Below are 13387 nucleotides of genomic sequence, written 5' to 3' on the forward strand. Positions count from 1 at the left end.
GCCAATTTATTTTGGTTGTGTACTTCGTAATATTCTATTGTATGTATTATTTATCTTATATTATCCTTTAGTTGTCTATTTGGAACAAAGCCACATTGTTCTTTGGAAATTATATTTTTTAATATTGTTTTTAATCTGTTTGAAAGGATGCTTTGTAATGAAATCTTTGGAACAGATTAAAATGGAAGGTCACAAGTGTGAATGATTTTTATATCATCAATTACAAGCTAGTTACAAAATGGATAAAGGAACAACGAAAATGGTGGAGAAACCAACAAAGTTAGAAGAAATTATGGTACAAGAAAAACCTGCTGTATTATCTAGATTATATAAGGCATTGTTGGAATTTCAAATGGAAGGCGATTTAGTAAAAGAAAATATGATAAAATGGGCAAAGGATTGTAAAAAAGCTTTGGAATTAAGACAATGGGAAATATCATGGTTGAAAAGAATGAAATACACAGTTAGTCAGGATATTAAGGAAAATTTTGTAAAGATCATGTACAGATGGCACCTCTCTCCTGAAAAATTATGTAGAATCTATGGAAAAGGACAAAATTTATGTTGGAAGTGTGAAAGGGAAAGAGGTACCTTTTTTCACCTATGGTGGGAATGTGTTCAAGCAGAAAAATTTTGGAAATTTTGGAAAATGATAGCCAAAGGAATCAAAGATATATTAGATGTGGACTTAAAATTTAGACCAGAAATCTTGTTATTAAATATGTTGGAGGATAAGATAGAAAAGAGCTATGGGAAAATAATTTTCTATATGTTGACTGCTGCTAGGTTAACGTTCGCGAAATATTGGAAATTAAAGAAAGATATTGAGATAGAGGAGTGGATTATCAAATTGATGGAACTGATGGAAATAGACATAATTTCTGAAAGATTAAGAGAAAATACAAAAATGATTTCAGAAATAGAGGAGAAGAAAAAGCAGGATAAGAAGAACTGGGAAAAAATGTACATTTATATAAAGGAGAAATGGCCAAACATACAAGATAAAATCTAACAAGGTACTTATGAATGTAAGTAAGCTTAGATTAGAAGGAATTGACTAGCTAAAGAACTTTATTGTAAAAAATTAGAACAAGATAGTAAGAAGGGTAACGGGTGAAGTCATAGAAAAAATTGAAAATAAACATCTGTAAACAGATTTACACAGATAAGCAGTTAGAAAATACAATGAAACGGTAAGGGTTTAGACCAAGGAAGTCTTGTCAATGTCTGTCAAGGTCTTAGGAAGAATGAAGCGGAGAGAGTGAAAGGTATTTATGTTGGGTTGGGGAGGGAGGGAGGGAGGGATGGTGAATTAGGGATGACTGTGTATTGTGATAAGATGCCTATGTTATATGTTATATATGTTATATGTTACATGGTTTAGGTAAATGTTATTTATTTTGTTTTGTAATAAAATTATATAAAAAAAGAAAAGAAATAAAGACCATATGAATGTAAAGTCTATGAGGTCTATAAAGAGGTGGGAAGAAATTATAGAAACATTTAAATACACAATCCCTTAACGTAGCGGAAAGCAATGTATAACACAGTGAGATGGGGAAGTAAATGATGTTCAGAAAGGAGGTAGAAATAAATAGTCGATATCTGATAGATTATGACTGTTCTTAGAGGTATGTGCAAGAGGGAATACCGGGGGGGGGGGCAGATTGGGATAAGGGAGGGGGATGGGACTCAGGACAAGGAACAGAAGTGGAATGAATGTATCTTATCTGTCCTGTGTGTATTTTAAATTTCAAATAAAATTTTTCCAAAAAAAAAAAAAAAAAAGTAAAGTCTATGAAAAAGATAGAAAGAGATGAGTCTGTGACTCCAACAGTTGTATGGTAATAATTTTTTTATGTGCGGGTGCTGATCAGGTGCTGAGAATTTAAAAATGTAGGCATCTATGTGGACATGTATGCATGTTTGTGTGTGTGAGAGAGGGGAGAGACAGACAGACAGACAGACAGGCAAAGGCAGAGACAAAGACAGAGGCAGAGGTACAGTATATATTCACACTATCTTAAGATTTTTCAGGAGTTTCTCTTCCCAACATCAGGAAGAAATACTTCAGCCTCAGTTCAATATTCCCTCAGGGTAACATAAAGTTCACCACCCCTGAGTTTCTTTAAAGCTCCAAAGCCATCTCAGAAGGGTGTTCCGTGCTTCACCCTGAGCAGGCAAAATTGTAGAAGATCTGGCTCCCCTCCCCGCTTAGCTGGACTCACAAAGATAACATCAGCTCTGAGATCTGTGGGGGACCTTCAGTGGTCTCTGTGCTTCTGTAATCATTGTGCATTCAGCTTGGGGGGGTGTGGCCAGATGCTTCTCTGATGCTGCCTGTTCACACGGAACTATAGAATACTTGTATAAGATGCTTTAAAGTATGGGGGGCTCTGGGTGCAATGGAGAGGACAGGTTATCCAGTGGTGGTGAGCTTATGGCATGCGTGCCACAGGTGGCACACAAAGCCCTCTCTGTGGGCACACACTCTGTCATCCCACCAGTGTTCACCAGAGTTTGTTACTAGAAAGCCTGAGGAATGTGGCACGTGGTGATAAATAAGTGGGTTTTGGGTTGCAGTTTGGGCACTTGGTCTGTAAAAGGCTCACCATCACTGCAACCCCATAGCACCTGGAAAAAAAAATCACATCTGCACATGTATGTATGCAGATGTTCCAATGTGAATTCCAGCCTGTATGTCAGCATCAGCAACTAGCAGTTCTCTCCCCAGCTACTGTGATGTTCACAGCTAATCTCAGAGGAAACAGGAGAGTCCAAATGGGCTGGAAGAGGATATCATTGTCTTTGTTCCTCAAAAAATGCCTGTGCGTTGATCCTGGAGTTCTGACTCAACTACACCACTGATCCCCAAACCAAATGGGAAATAGGCTGATGCCTGAACTCCCCCTAGAAGCCAAGATTACTAACTGAGACTATCATACTTTAGAACTATTATGAGAAGCCACGACTCACTAGAAAATACAATAATACAAGGTAAAGTAGAAGGCAGTAGGAAAAGAGGAAGATTGCATTCTAGTTGGATAAGCTCAATCCAGGAAGCCATGACCCTGTACCTGCAAGACCTGAGCAGGGCTGATCACTTGGAGGTCTCTCATTCATAGGGTCTACATAAGCTGAAGGTCTCTTAAGGGCAGTTAAGAAGGAAGCAACTTGAATCTCAAGAGGAGAATCTCTTGCTAATAGAACATATTTTTCTTATTTCCTGGAGTATTTACATGACTAGAAGGAGGAGGGGCCTGCCTGAATTAATTTCCCTTTAGTACCATCTAAACTGACAACAGCCACATCTTGACAAAATGTGACTAACATCATCATATTTTTCCCTCCTGTATGATTTTTTAAATGTTTGCCTGATAGAGAAGCCAGTGGAGCTTCAAATGTTTGCAGCAGGTATTTTTGTGCATTTTGGCTGGCCCCATAAAAATATTACTGCTTTGTGGATTTGGGAAAACTATATAAGCCACTTTCATCATCAATAAACAATAAATGGATCTGATCAGACCTTACCACTGAGTCTTCTGATTTTCAGCCATGTGGTGCTATTCTGAACTTAATGCAAGTGAAACAAATAAGAAGGTTTGTCAATTATCAGAGACAAGGGCCCAGCTTTTGTAGATGAAGCAGGAAAAAATAATAGCCACATGTGCAAGTTGAACCGCAGTACAAGACAATGTTGTTGACCTTTCTATATAATCTTGCACAAATCCATCCATCTTTTGAAACCAGCATAACAAGGGCTAAGCAAGAAACCATAATTCCCTGTTCAGAAGAAAGTTGTGCCAAATTTTTCTCCCAAATTTTTCTTTCCCTCCTATGGAGTATTCTTACCCTTTCCAGCTCTTTCACCAAAATTCTGATCAAGAGGGATCCATTGCTGGGATTCCTATCAATTTTCTTATGCAAGGTCCAACGCAACATCCCTGTGAGAGCAAAGCCAGAACAGCTGTCAAAGGTTTATTCACCATGTCAGGAATCAGTCAGAAAGAAGGAGGAAAGCCCTGCAAAAGTGTTTAGTTTATCTCACACAGATTTTCTAAGGGCTCATCCATGCTAAATAATTAGATCAAGTACAACTAATCAGGATAGCGTCTATAAGATTTTGTTTTAAGGCCCTCTATACAAAGTCACACTATTTCCATTCAGGATAGGTTCTCTAGTTTAGTAATTCCCATTTGGTATTTGGGCCACTATCTAAGGAGCGGGATCAGTGTTTCATCTAGTCCAGCTGGCAGCTATCCTTTCATTTAAGCAGTGGACATCCCATTGCCTTCTTGCCTATGCTGTGAAGAACTACATATGAAAAACTCCACATATTCAAAACATAGTCTTTCCTTCTTTTTACCTTTGCTGGCACTAAGGAAAAATTGGTGTCAAACTCAAGTATACTCATGTGGTTAAGCATCTTAACCAAATACAGTACCAGAAAACAAATGCCTAGGGGTTATCCCTACAACTGGCCTGCCACAGGGAGTCACAGTTTCCTCTCCTCTCCTCTTGCAGTGGGTGTGGAACATACAGCAAAAACTCTCAGGAGCTTGGTCATATGTAGCAGCACAGTGGCCACTGCTTTTACCTCTCTCACTCTGGAAGGCTGGATGGTGGCCATCAAGTTCCCGGAGAAGGGCATGCACGCTCCGGAGAAAGTCTGATTCAACCTCTTGATGCAGGAGAGAAACACAATGTGAAAAACTAATGTAAAACAAAGAACAAAGCTAGGCTTGTTGACCAAGAGAGGGAGAAATCTATACTAGAATAATACCTTCCATTGAGCCAAATGAAATATCACTGTAAGATATCCTGAAAGTATTCAATGAAAAAAAATGTTGCTGATGTTTGTGGAGTTTCTGGGGGAATTAAGATGGTTTCATGGAGCCTGCTTACAGTCTTTCAGTGGAAAGTGAGAGGAGGCTGCATACCTTCCCATTAGGCTCTACCAAGGAATTAAGATGGTTTCATTGTCTTGGGTGAGGTGAGGTGGGGTTAACACCAGTGGTATATCACTGATACTATAAGCTCCTGATTGGAACACATACAATTTCAAGCAGTATACAAATTATAATCACCCAAGAAGTTCCATGTTGCATGGAAGAGTTTTTCCTTTAATCAGAAGCTAAAGCCATATATCCAGTATTGTTGTTCTAGAATAGAAGCATACACACTACACGTTATCACTGACTTTATAAAAAAAAAACCTCTGACACTAACCCCTGTCTAGGACTGTGCAAACAACCAGTAATAGTTATTACCAATGATAACCTTACTACAAGACAGTATTTACTTATCTGTAAATGTTTACACAGTTGATAAAGGGAAAAAAGATAAGTGTTACATTTGCAGTGAGGATTGCATATGGAACTCTGGCAATGAGTGAATCACTGTAAATTAATACTATTGTCTAGTTTATGGCTACAAGTTAACACCCAATTTACCCATGCACCACTGAATTTCCTACCAAGACAGCCATGAAAACTTCCATTTGATAAAATGGTCTCCAGTTCAGAAAGCCATATGCCACAATTAATGTATTTTGCCTGAAACCTATCGTTGGTCCCAACTAGTTTACAATCAATGGGACTGACTGAATGAATCAAATGGATTTACCTGCACATTGGGTCTCCACTCAATAATAGATTCAATGACTGTGTGCTAGTTGGGACTAACTAATAAGGCCTTCATCTTTTAGGTACAGTGATACTTTTGTGCTGTTTGCTTGCCATACAAGATCAATCCTACAATCTTCTTCTCTCAGCTACATCAAAGTGGTAGGGGAGAAGGATTCCATTTTTTCCCACCTAAACATCTCATGCTTTAATAGCAAACACAAACCTGGATTCTCCATGACTGGGGAGAAGTCACAGCAGGCTGTTTTGCGCTTATCTGTATCAACGCGTCTTGAACTGGGTGACCAGATGACTTAGTTTCACTCAGCATGGCCTTGTATCTTCTATTGTTCTGCAAAATAATATGACAGGAGACTGAGCCTCTATGTATTTGGGATGTGACACTAAAGTACATGAAAATACAGAAGCAGGAATGGCTTGGCTTTGAAGTTCAACCAATAAGCACTGGCTGTAGGCAGTACCCTTGGATTATGTATCTGTGAAAAAGTATAAAATATAGGTATACATTTTATCAGGAGCAGCCGTACCATTAGGCAGAACAAGGTAGTCAAGCAGCATATACAAGGAGTCAGCAGCTAGGTGGGTACTAAGCACTCAGCCCTGTACCCTCTCACCTGCCCCTTCCAGGTGTGGTGGAGGGTGTTGCCCCATCAAATATGTTAAATAAATCTTTCACTGTTGTCTAACTGAAATGCAAGAGGGCAGACAGCAAAATGTCTTGGGTCAGGTTTGTGTTTCACAATAGGATAGAACCTTGAGTAGTTACCTATCACTACCACACACTATAGACATTCAGGATATTACAAGAGATTTTCTTTTTTCTTTTCAAAAAAATTATTTTTATTAAACTTAAAAACAAGAACAAACAAATTTTATATATTTAATTAAAATATACATATACCAGTCCCAGTAATAAATACCAATTTATCTATACTACTAAACAAAATCAAACATACACTAGTGACTTTCCCCTCCCCAGCTGATGGATGTATACAACTATTACTTTACTTCCTTATGTGGAATAATATATTTATGCTTCTGCAATGTACACACTTTATTTTACAAAGCCTGAAACTGACTCCTACCCCCAATTAGACTCTGTGTGTGTGTGTGTGTGTGTGTGTGTAATGAACAATTCCCAATTTTTCTTAAATCTGTTCAAAGATTTCTGTTTGATCAGCATTATCAATTAATTCATTTCTGCAAGTTCAATCATCTGCATCGGCCTATCTTCTTTTGTTGGAGTTGCAGAGAAGATTTTCAAGGATGTTAGCTCTACTGATATCTGAATAGAAGTTATCTTCAAGATTCACATATATTTGCTTTGATTTAAATTTACATCCCATGTTTCCACCCAAATAGCACGCAAGCCACTTAACACATTCTTTGGAACATTACTGACATCAGAAAACAACATGCCAGAACAACTCTATGGACGAAACGTCAATGACTTCTCAAGAAATAAGGAAGGCCCCACTTACCCAGTATGCTGCAGTGTCTGTGAGGTAAATGAAGCGTCATAGGAGACAGCACCAAAACCACTGCCACACCTATAGAGTTCTCAACTGGGGTGCCACCAGGTGCTTTCTGAACCTGTCAAACTCCTTCGTGTGTGGGAATGCTCCCAGGACAATCTTGCTCTACCTGTCTCACCAGTGTCAGCCAATACCTGCATACATATTTGACAGAATCAGAAAGTGGAATGTGCAGGCTCCACTACCTCACCCACAAACTACCCATCTTCTATCACATTCATTTCCCTTGCAGTAAGTAAACCAGTAGAACTAGGTCACACAGCCCCCCCCCCCTTTTCGTGTTTACAATTATCCTCATTCTCATTTTCAAAGCAATCCTCTGAGACTGGCGCAGCAGCAGGAAAACTCTTCTCCCACATGCAGAGCCAACATTGCAAAAATGCCTTTACTATTCAGTTGCTGAACAGCACTACAACATGACACATACCTTCCCCTGAGTGTATCGGGGTGGGATGGGGGCTACACATCAAGGATTCCTGCAGTTGTCTTTCAGAACTCACTTCAAAGTGAACCTGATAAGCAAAGTGAGGGATATTGACATCAGTTTCTCAACGTCAGCTGAACTATAAGTGTAGCCTTCACAGATGTTTGAGGTGTGGGTGGATTCACTCCAGTGGTTGTTCCAATGTTTGCTAGCCCCCTCATACTTCACTCTTGTAGTCAGGTGCATATATGGGAGTTTCATACCAGTAACAGACATGCATAGGAACAATGACAAGTTCTAGAAAGATAGCTGGGTTAGTCTACTACAGGAGTTACAACATATCTTGAGGAAACATATTCAAGGGTAGCCATGTTGGTCATGCAGCAAAATACAACAAAATTCACAAAGCAGTAATACCTTATTTGGCCAAATTAAAAATATAAAGTACATTATACAAGCTTTTGGCGCTTCACTGGCTTTTCCATCAGTCAAAGATATTAAAAATCATACAGGATGAAAAAAGAAGATGATGTTAGATTCACAGGCCTACGTTCTGTCTGCTGTTACTCAGATGTTGCTACTCTCAGGTACTCTGGAAGATGTTGCCCAGTAACCACTGAAAGAGAAAGATTCAACTGCCACACTAAATTTACCAAACCAGTCATCATCTGTATGTGGAACTGGGAGTACCATCATCCTCTCCTTTGCTTTAGAATAGAAAACATCTTGACCAACCCTGTATGCAGAGGGGCATGCGTCCAACTATGATTCTAGCTGTTCCACTTTTAACTGTGCCATGTCTCTGATCCAGTCATTTCTCATCTTGAGTTTGTTTTTCAGGCCTTTTGGGGTACAGAAGGGAACAGAGATTTTTTTATTTATTAGTGCCTTGCTTTCCTCTGAGACTGAGAAAATGTGACTTACCCAAGATCACCCAGTGGATTTCCATTGCCTAACAGGGATTTGAACCCTGATGTCCAGAATCTTAGTCCAATGGTCAAACCACTACACCATGCTTAAATATTAGAGGGTATGTAGTACCACTGCCTAGAAGCTGAGTGGAAAGAACACTAAAATGCATTTGGAATCACCTGGCAGTGAGGAGTTACATATTTCAAGTGATTTTGACACACACCAAATTTCTGTGATGTCAGGACTTTAGGGTGCAAGGGGCACCAAAAAAATCCACTGGGGTCACACATGGTCTGTAGATTGTAGCTTGCTCACCTCATATCTCTTACTGTAGCAATCCCTAGAAAGTTCCTTTTAAGAAAAACATAGTAAGATGCTGAGGCCGACCATAACCACACATTCCAGAGCATCAACCTGTCACTGTTTAGTTATGCATAGCCACAGAACATGTTATTAAGTCTCATCTACTGAAACGAAACTTTCCTATACCCTTACCTTGGGGGCTGAATGTTTCCTTTCCTGTCAAATGGTCCCCCCAGTATCATTCATTAGCATGAAATCATATGACCTGGCTGAGAAACAACCCTGACAGGCTTTTGCTGCTTCGCCATTTCCGTTGTTCTATTTTTAAGACCCCAATTCAAGCAGAAGTGATTGCAGAAAGCCTGGCTTCCTCTTCACACCTTCCATACAGAGACCACGAATAACCTCCAGCCCACAGAGCTCTCATGTTACTCAGCTCTCTCATGTTGCAAACTGACTGAAATCTGTCTCAGGTTTATCATCATGAGGCCTGAAATACTACACATAACTAGTAAACAATGAAGCATTCACTCTCTGGGAACCAAAGAATGCTAGAAAGGTAGCATTTTTGGACCCATGTATTTGTCTTTTTTCAGCAGTTAAAGGTATCCACTGAGCTCTTCTCCAGTCCCACATTTCAAATGAGTTGATTTTCTTCCTATCAGCTTTCTTCACTGTCCAGCTTTCACAAATGTACATAGAAACTGAAAATGCAATGGCATGGACAATCCTAACCCTCTGAACTTTGGTTTGCAAAGTATCTGGGGTCTTTGGACCTGTTTGGAGTTGGTGGGGAGACTGGGGAGGATAGTTAAGAGTCATCACACCTTTCCTGGAAGTTCCCAGGAGCAGCAATTCTGCTCTATTTAGTATTTGGTAGACCTTTTTTTTTTAACTGAAAAACATTGAGACTTGGGGGAAGGATTTGGGGACTGCAAAAAAACTGCGCTAAGGCAGGCAAGTAATGAAGGAGTTCAGATTATGTCTGTGCCATCCACTGACCTGAAATGAACTGTCTCTTTAGGAACCCTGACTGGGGTGAGGATAAATGACTATTTATTCACTCCCCAATCACAAGGCAGCAAACTGTCTTGGTTCAGCCCTGATCTTAGCTAACAAAATGAGAACTCTTCGCCCTGAACATACAGGGCAAAATAAAGCTGCTTCAAGCCACTTTGGAGGTATACTGTTTAAATAATGCATGTGTCCTAAGAGTCCGGAAGCTGCACCAAAGCCATGCTCCAGTCCAAATGCACAATATATGTAGCCTCATTTATATTCCCCAGTGAACAAACCCCCAGGAGGACTGAATGTGTTAACAGTTCTGGATATATTTACCTGAACGTTCCAAAGACATAACTGAGACTTATTTCCAGATAATATATTTAGAATTGCCCAGAATCTCCATACCAGTTTAATGCAGCAAATTAAATAAATCAGCCCAAGCTACTTGGCCTTTACACTTTGCCAAACCCAAAACCTGAGCAGTGCCATCTAGCATTTGGATAGATGTTTTAAAAACATCCCAGTTTCTCTCTCCTCCTCCCACTTCCCCCTTTGTTCTTAGCTTACTTCAATTGCTGCAAACTGAGTTCAAAGTACCAAAGTAGTTTGCACTCTGTTAACTCATGGAGGGGGGAGGCAAAATCTTGCACTTCCCAGTTGACTAAGAAAAAGCAAACTGATGCAGCCCCTCCTAGCTCGTGTTTTCTGCCTCATTAATTTGTCATCCTGAGCACACACTGAAGTTGCTTGGCCACGTTTTTTGGTTTTCATCTGTGAAGTGTTGGATGGTATGATAAAATAAATAGATGAGACGTGATGCGATGCAATGCAATGCGATAAGAGGCTGTTTTAAGATAATTTCCTTTTGCCCATACCTCACAGTAAGCACAGATATGGGTTAGGTCAGCCTTTCCCAGTATGCTGGGAGCAAGGACTCCTATCATCAGCAGACATAACAGCCAGGTTTGGGGGGAAAGTGGTCTAGGTGCTTCTTCCCAAGATATAATTATATGTAATCTAAACATAGAGATGGGAAGCTGCCTCTGTCCTTACTAAGCATTTCATACATTCAGCAGTCAGTAAGCTGAACATGACTCTACTGACAGCTTGAGAATTAAAAAATACCCAACAACATCAAGCTAGATCATGGTTGGAAAAGTAAGGTAGACTGCTAAATAAATGACAGAAGAATGAGGATACACTGTTGTTTTTTTCTGAATGGCTATTGCAATGAGTAAACCCAGCATACTTTGGGTGTTCAGACAGTTGTCCCCAAATCCCCCCCTCCATGAATAGCCATGAGTATTTAGTTTGGATTTCTTTTCTTTTTAAGAAGTTTCCCAAAACTGCTAGTTTCTTCATAAACTGTACAGAAAGAATTATAGACTGGGGGTTTTTAAACAAAAAATATCAATGTTGAAGAAAGTGAAGCTGACAGATTTGCCATCCACTCCAAGCAGAGGGCTTGGGGTGTATTGTGGTTCTTAAAGTGTAACTTTGAATTCTTGTCAACCATCTTTCTCACACAGAATTAATTTTGCTACCTGTTTGTCCTTTTCTTTCTTGATTTCTTTGACAGCCTCTTCATATTTAACTACAGGCAGACCACTATGGATGGTTGAGAACTACCTTCTCCAATAACTTGTCAAAATGTGTGAATTTCTCCTTAAACTTGTGAAAAAGAATTAGAGATTTAAAGCATTCAAGTGTGAGAGAAAGTGAAATTACTAACTTGCCCCTCTCTGGAGACAAAATGCCTTGGAATACTTTTATTTTTGCTCAGTTGTTTCGGGTTCTTCCACCTGCCATGTCAATGAACTGACTGAAATAACTGGGGGAGGGGGGGGGGAAGAGACTGGGGGGAAATGGCAGAAACCCCAGTATTTCCCACAGAGGCACACAAAGAACATCCCAACTGCAAGACACATAGCAGTTATGAGAGTTTCACTGGGACTTGGGAGATCCAGGCTGAAGTCTACACTTCACCATGAATAGGGTTGCCATAATGGAGGACCTCCAAACCGGGACAAATGTAGGACAAGGTTTGAAAATGTAGGACATTTTTTTTTTAAATTTCCTGGCTAGGAAATTAAAAAAAAAGTCCTAGATTTTTAAACCTTGTCCTCCTCCTCCTCCTCCCGGCCTGGGAGGGAGCCTAGGCCGGCTCCCAGGCCGGGAAGGGCACGGGGAAGCTTGGCATCGCGGCGATCGCCGCGGTGCCAGGCTTCGTCCTCCTCCTCCCGGCCTGGGAGGGAGCCTAGGCCTGCTCCCAGGCCAGGAAGGGCGCGGGGAAGCTTGGCATCGCGGCGATCGCCGCGGTGCCAGGCTTCCTCCTCCTCCTCCCGGCCTGGGAGGGAGCCTAGGCCTGCTCCCAGGCCGGGAAGGAGGCGGGGGCCGCTCCTCATCGCGGCGATCGCCGCGATGAGAGCACTCTCCGCTTCCTCCCCGGCTTAGGAGGAAGCCTGGGCCTGGCTCCCAGGCCGGGAAGGAGGCAGAGGCCGGCTCCCATCGCGGCGATCGCCGCGGTGGGAAGCGGCCTCCTCCTCCTCCCGGCCTGGGAGGAAGCCTCAGCCGGCTCCCAGGCCGGGAAAGAGGCAGGGGCCGCTCCTCATCGCGGCGATTGCTGCGGTGGGAAGCGGCCTCCTCCTCCTCCCTGGCCTCGCGCAGGCCTTGGAGGACCCCGCGGCCGGAGCTCCGACCGCGGAGCCGCCTCGAAGGCCTCGCTGGGGTCCGGGAGGGAGCGTCTCCGCGGCTGGAGCTCCAACCGCGGAGAGCCTTCCCAGGCCTCAGCAAGGCCTTGGAGCCGCCGCGGGGGCTGAGGTGGCCACGGTGGGCGGGGCCGTCCCGGTTTGGGCGCCAAACCGGACCGGGACCGGGTTGGCACAGCCCAAACCGGGATTGTCCCGCCCCCCGGCGGGATATGGAAACCCTAACCATGAAACTCAGTGGGTGATCCTGGGCCAGTCCACACATTCTCTCAGGCTGAACTACCTCACAAAGTTCTTGTGAGAACACAGTACAAAGGAGAAGTGCTACATACAGCACTTTGAGCTTACTGGAGGAAATATAAGATATATAAAAGTAACTGATTAATAAATAAATAATTAAATAAATAAATAAACTCCCTCTGTCGCCATTTTAGTAGTACTTACCATGCTCTAAAGGCACCAGAACCTGTCTGATCTTGGAAGCTAAGCTGGTCAGCCCTGGTTAGTACTTCAATGGGAGACTGTCAGAGAATACCAGGTGCTGTAGGCTGTATTTCAGGGGAAGGCAATGCCAAACCATCTCTGAATATTCTTGTGGGATTGCCACAGGTCAACAGGTAACTTGAATATACACGTACACATACATCTCAATTTACCTTACACATATACATACATCTCAATTTACCTTACAAGAACTCTGTAAGGTAGTCCACTGTTGCAACTTTTTTTAAAAAATCCAGACACGTTATCCTTTTAAATAGTCATAGAAATAGCATTGCAATGGATCACTGGTGTCATTGGATAGGTGCAGGGGGTGTGGACTACACTAGGTGACACCCCAGAGGAGGGGTGTCA

General features: G+C 41.8%; 1 protein-coding gene across 1 annotated transcript in view; it reads right to left on the reverse strand.

Moving 5' to 3' along the window:
- The window catches only part of PIK3R6 (phosphoinositide-3-kinase regulatory subunit 6), a 51098-nt gene that overhangs the window by 26582 nt on the left and 11129 nt on the right, over positions 1-13387 (reverse strand). Inside the window, exons 2-6 of the mRNA XM_089534008.1 lie at positions 7608-7692; positions 7127-7314; positions 5851-5976; positions 4598-4681; positions 3853-3944 (exon numbers count right to left, since the gene is read on the reverse strand). Of these exons, the coding sequence (XP_089390134.1) occupies positions 3853-3944; positions 4598-4681; positions 5851-5863 (189 nt within the window). The 5' untranslated portion in view covers positions 5864-5976; positions 7127-7314; positions 7608-7692. The remainder of the gene's footprint in view (positions 1-3852; positions 3945-4597; positions 4682-5850; positions 5977-7126; positions 7315-7607; positions 7693-13387) is intronic.

The sequence above is a fragment of the Sceloporus occidentalis genome, unplaced genomic scaffold (genome assembly GCF_023333645.1).
Source record: "Sceloporus occidentalis isolate IW3139 unplaced genomic scaffold, rSceOcc1.0.p SCAF_1, whole genome shotgun sequence".
NCBI lineage: Eukaryota > Metazoa > Chordata > Lepidosauria > Squamata > Phrynosomatidae > Sceloporus > Sceloporus occidentalis.